Below are 17,590 nucleotides of genomic sequence, written 5' to 3' on the forward strand. Positions count from 1 at the left end.
GGAAGCAAGATTCAACTTTTTTTGCTGTGTATTTGTGACATTACTTGAAAGAGATGGAAGAATCCTGACTTTTTGAATGCTGGAACAGGTTCAGCTTGCTTGAAATTTTGTGCAGCCAGTACGGCATGAGAAGTATAAGTACGTGTACACTGGGCCTGATCTTGCAGAAGAGGAGTTTGTGTCTTTGCATTGAACCAGGTGCATTTTTCTTTTAGTTAAGCAGCAGAGTTGAAACTGGTTTTGTATGTGGGAAATGAGATAGCGAAGCTTTTGTTTTTTTGCTGAAATATTTTCACTTTGTCTTTCCTATCTCTCTGTGTTCTTGATAACACTTTTTTTAGTTGTTCAGTAGATAAGCATCAAATATATCTGACCTTTTTATGGTTTGGGGTCTTTTATTTATTTTTACCTTCTGAAATTGATTTGGGGGCTTTTTTGTTTTAGGAAATATTTCAGAACGTGAGTCACTTACCTACCTTCAGTTCACCAGCTATCGAAAGTCACATTCATCGTATCAGTGGCCTCTCTCAGAAGTTTATCTATCTCAATGATGATGTTATGTTTGGGAAGGATGTTTGGCCTGATGATTTTTACAGTCACTCTAAAGGTCAAAAGGTAAGTCATTATGTAAGAGTTTTCTAACAGAAGTAGATGTAAAACTTTTCTATGCTAATATAATAAAAATCAAGGAACTACTACTTTGAAAAGGAGAGCAAATATAAGGTGATTTCCCTTCACTCCTTAATTCTTTTTTTACTTCTGAAGGTTCATTATTCATAACTAGACAATTGTTAGCAAATGTCCAGGGTAGAGAGGGGGCTGTGGTTTTTTTTGTCTCTGTGCTATCATGATGTTTGGGTTGCAGCACCACTTTTTGTGATACTCACTCACAGATTTCTGGCCCTGTTATGGTTCTTCTGTCAGGCTTCATGCTTTATTTTCAGTATCATTCTCTAATTCTCCCACTTTCTGCTGGAACACGGTTAAGAGTGATGTGATGTCTGAGAGCTGTCATTCTTCCCCCCCTTCTGTAAAATCAAATTGTTTTGTGGGAAATAGTTGAAAAATCAAGTCAATTCTTTCATGGCAACACTGAGGTCAGATGACATTCAAACTGATCTAATATTTAAATATACCATTAATTATCTCTGTTCTGGACGTGCATAATACCTTTGCCCAATCTACGTATAAGCGTATATGTAAGGATTTATTACAAGACACATTGTTGGATGTTTGACATACTAAACAACTAGAGTTAAGCAAGGAAAGCAGGCTGAGGAAATGTTAGCAGTAGTCGTGCATAAAAATGTTGGTTGCCAGCATTTTTCATCCATGAGCTTGATCTACAGGAGTAACAAAAAAAACCCCAAACAATGCTTACGTATACTTACTTGTGTTAAAGCAGTAAGTACAGAAAACGTGAGACACCACCGAACCGAACATAGCATGCAGAGAGCTGTGCATGCTTGTGCACACACAGGCCACAGTTGTACAAAGTTAAAGATACCCTAAAATTATTATTTCAGTGCTGGAGACTGTTAGGAGGCTTGTAGTTGTTTAAAATCTTCAGGGATGTAGGCATATAATTGGAAAATAGTATTGTAAGTGTGTTTCTATTGTTCTTCAGTTATTTTGCCCAGTTATGATGGTGAAGTCAGCTTAGGTGTGATACTGTTAGCAATAAACTGATCAGCAAGTGTTTCAGTATGAAATGTGCTGCTAAAATCTTAAAAAAAACAAGGCCTAGAGGAAAACGTCTGTTGTTCTTAATGCCTCTCCAGTTGAAAATATCCACACCCCCACACTTTTATCTTAGCAATCCTTAGAATTATTTAAGTCATAGAGGATCAGATGTTTTAGGGATTATGCTCCCCGTGACCCGTTTATCTCATGACTGGTTAGTAATGAAGAAACATTTTGAGTCAGGTGAACTTGCAAATGGCAGAGCTATTTCAGAGTTTACTTTTCTATTACCTGATAAAAGTTAGAATATTCTCATTAGAAAGCGATTTGCAGAAGTAGATTTGGGGAGTCCCACTTTCTATTTCTGGATATTGCTGACTTGCTGCATGGCCTTGGGAATTTTTTTCTTCTGTTTGAAAGCGATAATATGTGAAGGGTTTAAATACTCTTTGTAGAGCTGTGTAAATATTTAAGACGTTATTTTAAGTCTCTGTTCCAAGAAACAAGCTCAGATGACTTCTGTTTGCCAGCCCTTGTCTCAGACTGTAACATTGTTCCAGGTTTACTTGACTTGGCCTGTGCCAAACTGTGCTGAGGGATGTCCTGGCTCATGGATTAAAGATGGGTACTGTGATAAAGCCTGTAATAACTCGGCATGTGATTGGGATGGAGGTGATTGCATTGGTAAGACAGCAATTTAGAAAAAGTGAACTGTTTTTCCTTACAGGAGTAATTCTGTAATTTGTCCTTATATAGCTACAAAATTTGCCTCTTTATTAATAATAATTAAAAAAAAAAGCTTAGCGAATGGAAAACTATATTTCTTGCAAACTACAAATTTCTATGGAAAATGACAGCAAATAGTAGGGCATAGGAAAATCTTCCTTTGGATACCAAATCTGACTAGCTGAAAGGAACGGTTTTGAAATTCATATTATTATTGCATAATATTGTATGATATATACACACACACACATAAAATTAATGTATTATTGTACTTACAATCCAAATAATAAATAGACTGTGAAGCTGCACCATTAGTTTCTAGATGGAATTTTTATGACTGCATTGTAGGAAAATGAACTGAATTTAGGGAGTCATACCACTCTAGGAGTCTGTAAAACAGTCAAGACTGCAAGCATAAGTAAATAAGTTTTCTGCTTGCCTTTTTGTAATTAAGACAGAATATATTGGCGGGTTTATTGCAATGTTAAGTTGGTTCCTGAACTTCTGCATTGAGGTTGTGTGGACAGTATATATTGTACACTAACTCACAGAGGTCTAGTTAGCATTTGTCCCACTTCAATTTCACAGATGATAAATAAGACTGAGTCTATAGTCTAGCATTAACGCGGTGGCTTACCATGCACCTTTCATCAGAAACAAGGATTTTAAATGACTGGTTTTGTTTTCTCTCCCTGTAGGTAATAGTGGGGGTAGTCGCTATGTTGCTGGTGGAGGTGCAGTTGGAGGTATCGGGAATGGGCCACCATGGCAGTTTGGTGCAGGAATAAGTGGTGTTTCTTACTGTAACCAAGGCTGTGCTAATTCCTGGCTAGCCGACAAATTCTGTGATCAGGCCTGCAATGTTCTATCCTGTGGATTTGATGCTGGTGACTGTGGCCAGGGTATGTAAAATACATTGGTTATAAAGTTTCTGTAAGGATTCTTTTGAATTACCTGACCTTTTGGGTTCATCATTACCCTCAGACCAGACTAAGATGCCCTGTACAGAGTCATGGAGAAATGCTGTATGCAGTTGAAGTGATGTCAGATGCTTCTTATATTCACTAATTCAAACCTGAATCACTATTATGTATTACTTTAATAAAATTACTGTTGACCAAGCATGGGTGGGGTGCTTGATACCTTATGGAGCAGCAGGCACTAAAGTCCTTTCCCCAAGAGGCTTACAGTTTACATGGAGAAATTACATTTCAGCTATGCAGACAGTCTTCACCTAAATAAGGACAGCTGACTTGATGATTGCCAGCACAAGCTCAGGCCTAGCTGCTTTCAGTCATCTGTGAAGTTGTTGAAAGTTTTTGATAGGAAAGACTAGCAGGAGTGAATGAAGTGGTTGAGAGTGCTATGTGGTATGGGCACAGGAAAAGAAATAGAAGAATTTGGCCTGTTAGGAAGAGAAGATGATCCCCTGCTTCTCAACCTTGACAGTTCTGTTGCTGGCAGCGAGGTTTTATTTATGTGACAGTTGACAGGTAATCTCTTTCCTGCTGTAGGAGGGAGAAGTTGGATTCAACCAATCCGAGTTTAGGCATCTGAAATCAAGATACAGCGTAGCAGAGAAATCCAGCCAGTGTAACATTAGTCTAATAAAATGTGGCAAAAAATGTAGTGTGGACGTGTTAGTTATGACAGATACATAATTTTAAGTGATGTGATAACAAGATATGCTGCAGTTAGAGACTGAAAGTAATAAATTATACAGACTTCTGGAATTACCACTGGAATGTCTGGCAACTTTATAGATCTGAGTATGTCCTGGTCATTCATTATTAAAGATAGTTGAGCAAGAAACAAAGCTACAGTAAATACTCTTTCACAAAGCTGTCTCCCTCGTAGTGCAGTGAATCTAGCTGGGCTCACCACATTTTAAAAAGACTGAAAGGTAATTGTCACACTGCAAATTGATAGAAATTTGTTTTGTTTCCTCTTTTTTCCCTCCCTAGATCATTTTGAGGAGATGTACAAGGTGACGCTTCAACTTAATCAGACCTACTATGTTATTCCCAAAGGTGAATGTCTGCCCTACTTCAGTTTCAGTGAAATAGCCAAGAAAGGAACTGAGGGTTCATACAGTGATAATCCAATTATCCGTCATGCTTCAATTGCTAACAAATGGAAGACTATTCACCTCATATTGCATAGTGGCATGAATGCAACTGTGATCTATTTCAACCTTACCTTTCTGAACAAAAATGATGAAGAATTGAAAATGCAGTTAGCTGTTGAAGTTGATACTAGAGAGGAACCAAAACTGAATGCAACTTCCGTGCAAAAATCCAACTCTGATGTTAAAACTGTAACTTTGGTACCAGAAGCTGAACTGATATTTGAAGATATTCCTGAAGAAAAACGTTTTCCAAGAGTCAGGGAACGTCGAAATGGCACAAAAGAGAATCTACATGAAGAGGTGATAATACCATCAGTAAATGTGTCTCTCCTTCCTGAAGATGTTCAGCTAGCACTGCGGAGCCTGGACTTAAAACTCTTAAATGGTGATATCACTCAGAAAGGATTTAACCTATCCAAGGCTACTCTCCTGAGACCTTTCCAGCTCTTAACTACAGCAAGGGGTATTGTAGGTCTGGACAAGAAGGGCATGCATAATGATTTGGATGCTCAGAAGAACTATACCAGCTGGCAGAATTCTTATAAGGATGCAAACAATGGCAAGATAAAATCAATAAAAGCAAATGAAGAGGTTCCTTCAAAGCTTACAGGAACAAAGGGGACTGTTGTGACACTGAACACAAATAAAGTATTGAATGCACTCATGTTAAGGGAAACCCAGAAATCGAAGCAAACTCGGAATTTAGATGCTGGAGAAGATGCACAGGGAATGGAAGGAGGAAAAGGCCATGTGCCGGTGGATACTAACATAAGGGAGGCATTAGTGGGGAGAAAATTACAGTCTTATGCTGGAAGCTACCAAGGTTTTTTGCCATGGGAGAGAAAGAAGTATTTCCAGGACCTTCTTGATGTGAGTATCTTAACGCTTATTGGAACTGCTTATTGGAACAATTGCATCTTTCTGCATTTAGTACAGTATTGCTGAGGTGATCTATAAATTGGGCATGTACCTTGCTTTTGAGGCAAATACTGAGATTTATTTTTTTTAAACTCCTTTTGACTTTTCTCATAAAATCTAATTTTCTTATGATCTGGGTCTCAGCTATTTCTGTTCCCATTCCATTGCCTTTTTTCTTTTTTATAGTCAGATTTACTGTTTATTCATTGTATGCTGGCACAGTACTATTACTCAGACAGACATAGCACTACAACAGCTTAGATTTTGTTTTGATTGCATTTGTGCAAGTAATGGATCCAGTTTATTTTTAAAAAATGTAAAAACTCTGTATGATGGTAAATACTAGGGTTCCAAAAGTTACATTAAAAGTCTGCCAACAAAGTTGAATATCTAGACCACATCAAGAAAACATGTAGGAAGCTTTCTCTGCTTTCAGTCAAAGCATTTTGGCAGTTTTGAAAACCTCTAGAAGAGAAGATGTGCTACAGTCGATAGCAACTGCTTGCTTGCACTACTCCAAATAGCAAGACTACATCTTTCTATTCATCTGAGATTGGATTTTGCCTGAGGAATCTTTTTATTCATAGGATTTCAATTTATCAAATATGGATGAATAATGAGCAAAAAAAATAATAAAAAAGAAGACATGAATAAATCTTGACAGCTAGCAGGGACTTTTGTGTCAGCTATCAGAGCACAAATACTAAGTTTTTTATGGACTAGTTATTCTCAAAATAGGAATGTTCTAAGGAAAGAGTTAACTTTCTTCTTTTTCAAAAGGAAAATAAGGAATACAAAGACTATTAAAAACTTCTTCCATTTTCAAATAATAGAAGGAGTTGGCACCTGGCTGAAATGTGATTTTTTTGGTGTTCCACCCCCCCTGTGTTTAATGGTTTAATGTTTTCAGTCTTTTTCAATAATGTAATCTTGATTTTTCAACTGTCCTGCTGCTTAGGAAGAAGAGTCATTGCTCAAAGAAATGTCATACTTGACTGATGGTAAACATTTTGGAAGGCAGCTGAAAGATACATTTGCTGATTCCCTTCGATATGTAAATAAGCTTTTAAACAGCAAATTTGGGTTTACGTCTCGAAAAGTCCCTGCGCACATGCCTCACATGATTGACCGCACTGTTATGCAAGAACTACAGGATATGTGAGTAGGACTTTGTTTGGAGTAATGTGAAATGATAGATAATGCTATTTTTCTGTTGATGCTTTGCTATAGCTATTTCCAACATAATGTTTCAATAAAATTGTGTTTTGAATAAGGAAATAAGGAATTTATTACAACATGAAGGTTGTGGTAAAATAAAGAGACTTGTGAGGACCTTTTAAAACTCTAGGTGTTTTTATGTAAAGAACATTCTACTTGAAGAAACCAGAGTACTAAGTAAGTTTACATTCTTACATAGGTTTCCTGAGGAGTTTGACAAGACGTCGTTTCACAAAGTGCGGCACTCAGAAGATATGCAGTTTGCTTTTTCATATTTCTACTATCTTATGAGTGCAGTCCAACCACTGAACGTTTCTCAGATCTTTGATGAGGTTGACACGGACCAGTCGGGCATTTTGTCTGACCGAGAGATTCGCACCTTGGCTACGAGAATCCATGAACTACCTTTAAGTTTGCAGGTACTCTTTCCTTACTTTCAGAGTAACTTCAGTCTTAAAGCCCAAAACCGTTAAAAGGAGTCAGATCTGTATTTTAACTTGTGTACAGCATCTGTAACATATGACAATGTTTAATTTTACCTGAAGATTACAACATTGTGTTCTGCTTCAATTTTTTTCTGTGGAGTCAACAACTAAATTGAGTTGTAGCAGCACTGGTGTCCAAGTTCAAGAAAGCAGTTAGTGTGGGTTTGTTAAAAGCCGCTTTGAAGAGTGGGATCCTGCTGTGCTTGCTCTTGTTCTTGTTCATAGTAAATGATAGTTCTTGCCCTTAGAAATGTGTGATCTAAATAAAGAATTGTAAAAATGGGTAGCAAAGAAGCCATACTAGCAAATACTATGGCCATATACAAAGACTTGCACTTCTTACCAGAGACATGGTCTTTGTTGGACTCATACTCTTAGACAGTTAGTTGAGAGCAAGTTATACTGTTTGTGAGTTACAGAGAGCAGTTGGCACAAAGCAAAGAAATAACCTGTCTTTGAACAGCGCACAAAGTCACTGGCATAGCTCTCTGATTTAGTTTGTCCCTAGCCTGTACCTCTAATCAAAGTTCTATTTTCCTGTCCTTCAAGTTCACTTTTCTGTTTGTTTGATTTGGGATTTAATATGGCACTGCTTGTTTTGGAATTCTGTACTGTCCTGACAGGTGTGTTTTTAATCATAAATGAAAATGGCATTAAATCCTGCTTTATCTGGTGTCAATTCAACTGTGCACTGAGCATTTTCTTTACTTTAGACATATGGGGATTCCCACTGAGTTTAGTACTTACTGAAATAAGGGTCTGCTGAATATTAAGTCTTTTTTTCCCCAATAGTAACATGGAATATCATTTACATAACATGCACCTTGGATTTTTAGAACTGTCAGTGAGAAAACAGGATTATCTTTTTTTTTTTCATTTGTTTCATTTTTTTCCTTCCTTCTCTTTTAGGATTTGACAGGTCTAGAACAAATGCTAATAAATTGCTCTAAAGCTCTTCCTGCCAACATAACTCAGATCCATGTCATTCCACCAACTCAGGAAGCATATTATGATCCCAATCTGGTAAGAAACATTGGTCTTAAAAGGTGGCTGGTTTCTTTTCTGAGCATGTATTTACTGCTTTTGAAAAAGCTGGTTTGATTCCTTGAAGAAAAGTATTTACAGAAATTCCACCTGGGTGTACAAGTTCTCTACAAATTCATCTTTGTAACAGAATCTGTACTTTTCAGTAACCTGTAATCTAAACAATGTTTTCTTCCAGCCTCCAGTAACTAAAAACCTAGTGACCAATTGCAAACCTGTGACTGACAGAATCCGCAAGGCGTACAAAGACAAAAACAAATACAGGTATGTTGTTACAGTCCTGTGAAAAGCCATGCTAGGTTTTGTAAAGGCACTAGGAAAATTTATAGATACACACATGACCAAAGTTGTATGTGCATGTTAACAGACCTGAGCTCAGTTTATTTTAACAGTGTAACTGAAGAAACATCCTGACACTTACTTATGTATGTTTCATTGTAATTATTTTTTATGGGTGTTTTACTTAGTAGACTAAATATTTCTCTGCTACTTGTGTCATCTTGGGCTAAGTCCTAATTCATGTTGTACAACAGTAGACAAGAGTATCTTTAAATGGCTATGTAAATTGACTGTGCATGTATTAAGTGAGGACAGTATAAGTAGCATAAAACAAAAGGAAAGAGTCTGGTATCTAGAAACTGTAAATTTGATCCATCTTTTCTTCTGCTGAAGCTTAATAAATGAATAAATAAATACCCCCAAACCAAACAACCACAATAAACATTTTAGCCCCTAACAACCTTGTGGTTTTCCTGCAAGGAGGAGGAGTGACAGATTGGGGGAGGGGAGGGAGAGGAAAGGAAAGAACAGGAAAGGGTTTCCATCTCCTTTTGGAAGGACAGAACAAAAGTTATGGTAACCATGGGTTTGTTTAAACAATTGTATTTGCTTAGGTCTGCCTGAGATCAGGTTCTCAGATCTTTGTCCTGTGAAATATGCAAACCAATCACATGGTAGTGGGACTGTTTGTTGGTGTGGATCTTACAGCCTTGTCTCCTGTGCATTGCTGCATCAGTAGTGGTGGGCAGAGGAGGGTGGCAGGGAGTCTCTGAAGCATGCAGGAGTGGCCACAAAGTCAAATAAAGTTGTAGAATGAAAGAAGGTTACAGATGCTCCTTAGGGCAGTTTTTGAACGTTGTCATACATTAATTCATAGTACCTCGGGTTGTGCTGTATAGCTTTATAATAGTATAAATAATTCTGTCTCCAGGAGAGTTTATACTAAAACTGAAAAATCTGACACAACATATGAGACTGAAAAATGTTGAGGCGGGAGCAAGGATTTGCTGTACTTAAACTGCTCTATAGTAATATATTTATGTCATTAGGATATATGCTTCTTTATTGTTTCATTGAACTTTCATATTAAATAATTGTAGCTATTAATTGTGTGACATTCATGAATGGAGCAGATCCTCAGGTGAGATTTCAAGGACTAGGCAAGAGATTTTCTTACATCAGCATAAAGTTGAAAAATACAAGTGGCACCTCTAGTAAACTGGGGTCGAATGTTCTTTCAAACTCAAGGTATCCTTCAGAGATGACACGATTCTGCATTTGAGATAATGGTTTTGTTTTCAAGTTGCTGATTAATTGGGTGAGGGAGGTTGTATTTGCATTTAAGGTTGTAGTTCTATATACTCTTCTTTGATTTGTTTTTAAGATTATTTTTTTTTTCTGGGCTGGAAAGAAATTTTGTGTATGTCTTAAGTGTAATTACAAACATACTGATGGAAATCAAATGGCATACTCTAATGAAGGCTGGTCAGTCAGATTAGAAATAAAAAGTATTTCTTGAACCTCACTTTAGGTTGTTTTATTAATGTATAATTATTTATGAATAAGGTTTGAAATCATGGGAGAAGAGGAAATTGCCTTCAAAATGATTCGCACAAATGTTTCTCATGTGGTTGGTCAGCTGGATGACATACGAAAAAATCCCAGGTATCCTGTTTCTTGATTTGTGTGAAGTTTTGAGGTGGCCTTCATTTTCTGCTTCAGCTGTTCATATCTAAAACCTTTGAAAACTTACAGATTACCTTTGCTATTTTTGAGGCTTTCATTTTTTGCCATTCTAGAGGGCATACAGTTTATGCTGCAGGCAGTTTTATTCTAAAGAAAGAGCATTTTGATCTGCTTTAAAATCTGATGTTTTAAAATAAAATTGGTGTTTCACAAAATCAGTTTTGCCTATCTATTATGCTTCCATGTTCTGTTACTATGTGGCAAGAAGTTATTTGTTTGTTTGGGTTTGGTGGTTTTTTTTGTGTTTGGTTTTTTTTTGGGGGGGGGCGGGCAGTGTTTTGGGGTGTGTTTTTGTGTTGGTTGGTTCGTTGGTTTGTTGAGGAATCAGTTTCTCTGGTTTGCAGTGGGCAGTGCCTTGACTCATCAAATCACTACTGCTTCTTTCTCCATTTCTTTGTATCTGCTATGACTCTCTTATTTAAATGTAGGTGTAATTTCAAGTGTTGTTAGGCCCAAGGAAACTCATATAACATGAGTTTCTTATCTTCAGTTTTCAAGTTCATGCTTGCAAGTTACTGGCTTCTTGTTTTGAATGGTTTTTCCTGATGTCAGACTTGAACTTGACATCCCAGATTGTTGGCTGGTTTGTGAAGTAAGTTTGACTTAATTGCTTGGACTCTGTTCCTGCAAAGTGTAGTCATACCTTGTTAGCAAAGGAGAGGTCTCTTTCTCCTTGCTGTGATTTCACTGTGTATAAAATAGTGCAGCCTTTAAAAACAGCTATTCAATATCTCTTCTAGAGTGAATTAAAAGTATTGTTCACTGATCTGCCTAAAATGTGCGGCTTGCATCCTTAAGGAAAAGTGAGCTGTAATCGTCCGGGCATTAATTCTAGAATATCCAAAGACATACCAGTTTTCATTAATTTGGATGCATTAAAACAGTCTTTACATTTAAAACAGATTAATAGCCTCATTGGTACCACTTGCTGTGCTTTGCTATGCTTAGCAACCTTCTTGTCTGTAAACTAGCACCTCTTTCAGATGACGCTAAACAGGGATGCATAGGCTACAAGAAGTAGTGCAGCTACTGCATTCCCAAGGACTACCAAGTTTCCAATCCAAAGAACAAGGTTAGGAATAGTTCAAGTTGAACTCCCAAAATGCTTACAGTGTAGACACAATTGCCACAACTAGCTGTTTTGCATAGTGTCACTTGAAAGCATAAGCGTAGCCTACTCATCTTTGAAAAGGAGAGGCATAATTTTTTTCTTGTCATATTTAGCAATCTGAATGACTGTTTATCCTCTGCACATAATTGTCTAGAGCAAGGTTGCCAAACGTGCTAGAAACAGTACAGACTGTGAGGAACAATGCCTTACGCAGGCCAATTCACATGCTCCTGCTTATTTCCAGCTTCATGCAGGAAGTCTGAACTTTGCTCTTCTTTGAAAAGAGCACACCATACTATAGAGAATGCAGCTGACCACAACTACTTACTTACAAAGGTTAGCAATTACAAGGCATATGTCATGGGATATTATTTCTCCCTCTGGGGAAAATGTAAGGGTCTTGTATCTCACAGTATAAATAAAGCACATAACCTTGCCCATGTGTGGGAAAGAGAATTTTTGTTCTCAAGCACCAGGTCACAGTGGCCAAGGGTACATAGCAGTCTAGCACAGTAGCTTCTGCTTTAGTTTCAGTAATTTGCAGTAGCTTGGATAGTTGTGTCTTTCTTATACAAGCACTAACTTCTCTTGTACAATCTCTATAGTTTTTATGTTGATGTTCTTGAAAGAGTGCAGCATACACAGTAAAGTGTTAAGACTTTAGTATGTTTAACTTCTACAGTGGAGATCCATTTGTTCTAACCTATAACAAACCCTTACCCAAATCATAATGCTGGCCTTCTAACTTGCTGTCTGTATTCAGTGGTGGGTGCTGGATTGATGCAGAGTGGAGCCCATTAGATGGCAGCATTATATAAAGAGAGAGAAGTGTGGCTTTGGTGCACTTTAAATTGATTTTATTTTAATTCTAAATAATACAGCAACAAGGAAACTGCCAGTATCAAATACATCAATTTGGGTTTAAAAGGATACTGAATCAATTTTGTTTAAAAGGATTCTGTTTGTATTCTCAATTTGCCAATACCTTTGCTATATTATTAAAGGAATATTCTAACAGCAACCTCTTGTTTTCTAGAAAATTTGTTTGCCTGAATGACAATATTGATCACAGTCATAAGGATGCTCAGACAGTAAAAGCAGTGCTTAGAGATTTTTATGAATCAATGTTTCCAATACCTTCCCAATTTGAACTGCCAAGAGAATATCGGAATCGTTTTCTTCACATGCATGAACTCCAAGAATGGTATGTTACACAGTTTCTCTTCAAGTTATTGCTGTGTGAGAAAAATTGCTGACAAGAATAGGTATGGATTGTAGTGCTACAAGTCCTGCTGTAGGCAGTGGCAGAGAGTGCCGGGGCCAAACCCATTTCTGCAGTCAGCTGTAGACATTTGTACTGGAGGGGTAGACATATTGTTGGCTTCCTTTTTGAGGATGAGATTTGTTAGCTCCAAAAGACGACTTTACTTTGATTTCTTTATAGCCATATTTCTACCTGGGTGGGTTAAATCATGCTGAAGTGCTGATGGAAATCCATGTTTATCAAAATGTTTTACACCCACAACCAGTTGAATCTTGAAAACCTCCAGATAAAACCTCTCCCAGTCCAACTTGTACCTGTTGCCCCTTGTAATCTCTGTGTGGCTTTGATTCATGAAGTGAGAGCATCTGTTTTCTTCCTAGCCACCCTCTAGTTACTGGAAAAAACTTTCTTTGCCTGTTTCAAAGAAACTATATATTTGCATTTATAATAAGGAGGGTTTTTTTTTTTCTTCTCTCTTTGTACAGGAGGGCATATAGAGACAAGCTGAAATTCTGGACTCATTGTGTTCTAGTAATACTTATTGTATTTACAGTCATCTCCTTTTTTGCCGAACAGGTAAAATGAATATTTTATTTCATGTGTAACGCTGAACAGATTGCTGTATCTTCAGGAACGTATAGGATAGAATTTTTTTTTTTTTAAGACTAAATATGAATTGTCTTTCATAAAGGAATAAAGATGTTAAATGGCTAATAATTAGGTTGCTTCAATTTTAAAGTCCTCATGTTGAGATTCCTTGAAAAGAAAGTCATATAAGGAGAGCGGTGTATTCCCATTTTCAAGCACCTTGTGGCTATGAAGTCGATTGACAGTGTACTAAATTTGGATGCTTTTGAATTCTTGGTCTATTAACACAAATAGTGGTAAAAGTGCAAAGTTGACAGGAAGAAAATTTATGTAATAGTAATACTTCCTAGTCCTGATGAGACTCTTCAGGTGTTTAGAGGCCTTACAGAAATCTCATTCCTAAGTAATTGCAAGGAGTTCTATTGAATTTAAAAGATTTTGAATCTGACTCGAAGGGAAAAAAACCTCCTCTTCTGCAAGCATAAAATGGCTTTCTTGAACAATGATTAATCCTGCTAAACTTAGAGGGAATCAATGGAACAAATCATATGGGTAATTCTTTGCAGGTTGGGTCCTTAAGTAACACTTTCCGTGGTCTGATGAAGAGGGTGTAATTCTTGAAAGGTTGGCTTTTGATTATTATTTTTTTTCCACCTTTAACTTTTGCATGAATCTTTCCTTTGATTTTCAGACTTTTGTATAGAGTAGAAAACTTGGACTCCATTAGTAACTTGGTTTTGGGATTACTCAACTTCAGTAGTACAGCTAGATAAATAAATACTGGTTTAAGTTACTAGTCCTGTGTTGATCTTTTAGAAACTCAGTGTTGCCTGGTGTTACATTAAATACACAAATTAATTTTAAAATAGAATATAGGCATTTTGTACTTTTCACTTTCTGCTTGTATTGTGGTAATTGAGAAGTCCAGCTGGAAATGTGCACGCCTAATAGATGAATTTGAGTAAATAACTTTCTTCCTGTGCTGTGGGGGAAAAAAAAACCACAAACAAAATGGACACTATTGACTTAATTACCATGGATGGTACAGATTTTTTATTTTCTAGGATGAAAGCCTGACCAGCAGTACATATCTAGCCCAGCAGAGAACTAAATACTGTATTTTTTTCTCTCCTCAGTTAATTGCACTTAAGCGAAAGATTTTTCCAAGGCGAAGGATCCAAAAGGAAGCTGGTCATGAACAAATCAAAGTGTAGAAGAGCTTTATTTTGGAGATTGTTCTACCTCAAGATGTGATAAGCATTTAAAATATCTCTTAAGTGTCTTTTGTGGTTTTGACATTTAACTGTGTTGATATGAAGAAGACAAAAAGAATCATGCATCTACAGTTCGAATCTCCACAGCACACTCTTCATGGTACATAAACTGCTGCAGCTGTGACAATGCAAAACCACCAAGCAAACAGAATTACAGGAAATCTGTACATAGGCAGATTTCAACAGGTCTTACTTTTCAGCTATTAGTTCATGGCCATGTTATCCTTTTTTATAAAAAGGGTTACCTGAAGAAATGTAACTGCATTTATTGCAGTGGATGTTGCCAACTAGATAAAATATTGGAAGGCAAAGTTGTTTGGGATCAGCTTAACAGGTCCTTGATCTTGCATTCCAAAACATTTCGCAAATTTTTGTCATTGCTGCTTTTTTAGCCCTGTGGGAAAATGGAGAATTATGTAACTTGTCATGTAGAGTAGTATACATTTATGGATGTTGACATTCTTCAAAGCATAGGGACAATTCATATCCATATCTGTAATATTTAATTGGGATTTTGAAAAATTGGATACTAGTAAAAAACATACAGTAGCACAACAACTCGTGGTTATATGAAGGCTATTTTATATCTGGTATACTATATTCCAAAGAATACAGTGCTGTTATTTCTTGATTTGATTACAAAGAGAGGGTTGTAATCAAATGAAACTGATGAAGGTATGGCATTTTACAAGCATTGTAAATATAAAAGCAAAAGTGCCTCTCTGTCTGAATGGGTAATAAACTGCTTTTAGCAATTTATGGGAGCAGTGTTTCACTTCACGAAACAATTCTTGTAAAGACACAAAGCTATGGTGTTTTTAAATTTAAAAGGGCTTGGCCCTGTATTTTGCTGAGATTCCAGAATAGTGCAGTTTTCTGTGGGGAAAGGATAACGAATCTTTTCAAGCAGAAATTTTTGATGGTGTATTTTCAATGAATTGTATTAGCAGTATCCAAAAAAGCATTAATTCTTGTAATCGGATCATGTACAAAATGCACGTGTATCTGTATTGTAAGGTAATTGGTTTGCTTTGAATTTAACTGAAATGTGGTAACACTTGATTGTTGGTTTTGTTTTCACGTGAACCAAAATTCAGCCCTTTTGATAAATCAGCCACTAATGAGACTGTTTAAAGTTCTTATTTTTCTCTTAAAAAGTTTCCACGGTAATAATGTTAATTTGAAGCATGAATGGGTTCTCAAAGTAGAATCAAAATTTTGAGCATTGTAAAAATGCAAGCACTTTTAATTATGAAGGTTATATTTCATGCTAGCAATATATTGTGCTGAAACAGAATGTAATTTATTAAATCTACAATACTTCGGATTAACAGAAAATGAGACATTTCAAGAAATATGAGAACGTTGAGACATTGCAAGAAAGCTTTGATAGCTTCTTACACTTCAAGCTGTTATTAAGTATATTCAAGTTTGACTAGAATCTGGTTTTTAAATTATTTGGCATTTTAATCAAAATAGTTGGAAAAACTTGGTTGACATTTTATGGCAGTTTTTCTGCTGAAGTTATGTATAAATAAACAGATTGTTTAAACAAAATTACGAAGGTACATTCATGCTTTTTTCAGTACAGTAATAAGAGCCCAAAGGATGTTACATAGACTTAGTGAGACGCTTTCACTTAAAATCACTCCTAAACTCTGTGTGCACGGTACTTGGGAGGAAAAAGAGCAAGTGAAGCAGGATAAGATGCAAATGGTATTGTGGTGACCACTAAGCACCCATTCTCCCACTCCCTCCTGCCAGCAGGATGGAGGAAGTTGGAAAAGCAAGGGAAAAACCTGTGGGTCAACGTAAAGTCAGTTTAATAAGTGAAGGGGGAGAAATCACACAAAACCAGGTGCTACAGAGTGAGATACTGAGATACTCTGCCTCCAAAAGCAGATGAATTCCCAACCAGCCTCTGAGCAACAGCCACCTTGGAAGGACCAAAAGGACCAAAGCACCCAGCTTTTACTGCAGAGTGTGCTGTTGCATAGCATGGACTATCTCTTCAGTCAATTCAGGGCAGCAGTTGCTCCTGGCTGGAGTGGCAGCTCCAGTGCTGGCCTTACCAAGTGCTATTTTGTCACCAGTATAAAATGCAGCAACATGGGGGCTGCTTTGAGGTAAAGTTACCTCGACCCCTGCCAGATTCAATAGAAACTTAAGGAGAGAGTAAGTAAAATTTATCAAACAGTTGAGGTTAGTGAGAACATTGAAAATTGAAATTGTGTTAGGATTGTTTTAATTTAGATTTTTGTATTTGGTCTTCCTAAGTAAGGCACAGACTACCTGGCTGAAGACAGAAGGGCCTGTGAGAACAGTACAAAAATCTGAAACATAAACGATGTAGAATCTGGAGAAACACTGCCTGTTTCCATAGGCAGTGAAAAATTCTTCCTACATCCATCAGAACAACCTCCTATGCATGGGTTTTGGTGGCCCGAATGAGAAATTAAAGCCATTTTTCTAGAACAAAGTGTAAGACCAGATCAGAGTATTGAAATTTAAACTAGTTTAATGCTGAATCTGCCCGACGTGCTGGCCCGGCTCGGCCCGCTGTTACCGCCTCTGAGTACCCCGTGGTGGGTGTTGCTGCCCGTGCGCCCCCTGCCTTTTGTGAGGGCCGCCCGGCTTCCCGCCTTTTTCCCGGGGCGGGAGCGGCTGAATCTGGGACTGCAACTTGTCACATCCCTGCCTTTCTCTCGCCCGGGAGAGGGGCAGGGGTGCCCAAGGAAGCGTGAGGGCTGCGGCTGCAAGTGAGGGGTTTGGGACTGAGCAGTGTACTCTTTGCTGCTGGTGGGTCCCCACCGTGTGAGGCAGCAGCGGTGTGGTGGGCGCTGCACAAAGGTGAGACGGTGAGAATGGGGAAGAGGCCATCGGAGGGCAGAGGGAGAGGGAGGAAAGGTCTGGGGTGGAGAGCAGGGAACAGGTTCCATACTGAGGTGCCCCTCAGCCTTTGACACCCCAGCAGCTTGCCTCAGAAATCTCTTGTGGCCGTGCTGTGTTGCAGCCCTAAGTCTCCCCTGCTGCTTGAGATAGAAGCAGGTGGACTCCCATGCTGAGAAGCCCTGCACAAACTCACAGAAGTACTGGTGTATTTTGCATCTTTCTTTGGCAGGGTGA

At 37.7% G+C, this 17,590-nt stretch overlaps 1 protein-coding gene across 2 annotated transcripts in view; it reads left to right on the forward strand.

The window, feature by feature from the left end:
- Positions 1-15,632, forward strand: part of GNPTAB (N-acetylglucosamine-1-phosphate transferase subunits alpha and beta) — a 38,681-nt gene extending 23,049 nt beyond the window's left edge. The window contains exons 10-22 of one of the 2 annotated variants that reach the window (XM_054167657.1): positions 445-615; positions 2,244-2,367; positions 3,108-3,311; positions 4,374-5,407; positions 6,414-6,613; positions 6,873-7,092; positions 8,068-8,181; positions 8,381-8,466; positions 10,048-10,146; positions 12,375-12,542; positions 13,088-13,178; positions 13,757-13,814; positions 14,327-15,632. In XM_054167657.1, coding sequence (XP_054023632.1) covers positions 445-615; positions 2,244-2,367; positions 3,108-3,311; positions 4,374-5,407; positions 6,414-6,613; positions 6,873-7,092; positions 8,068-8,181; positions 8,381-8,466; positions 10,048-10,146; positions 12,375-12,542; positions 13,088-13,178; positions 13,757-13,804 — 2,559 coding nt within the window. In that variant the 3' untranslated portion in view covers positions 13,805-13,814; positions 14,327-15,632. The remainder of the gene's footprint in view (positions 1-444; positions 616-2,243; positions 2,368-3,107; positions 3,312-4,373; positions 5,408-6,413; positions 6,614-6,872; positions 7,093-8,067; positions 8,182-8,380; positions 8,467-10,047; positions 10,147-12,374; positions 12,543-13,087; positions 13,179-13,756; positions 13,815-14,326) is intronic. The other variant, XM_009896379.2, reaches the window with a different exon arrangement.
- Positions 15,633-17,590: the final 1,958 nt, after the last annotated feature.

This window comes from Dryobates pubescens, chromosome 15, assembly GCF_014839835.1.
Source record: "Dryobates pubescens isolate bDryPub1 chromosome 15, bDryPub1.pri, whole genome shotgun sequence".
Lineage (NCBI taxonomy): Eukaryota > Metazoa > Chordata > Aves > Piciformes > Picidae > Dryobates > Dryobates pubescens.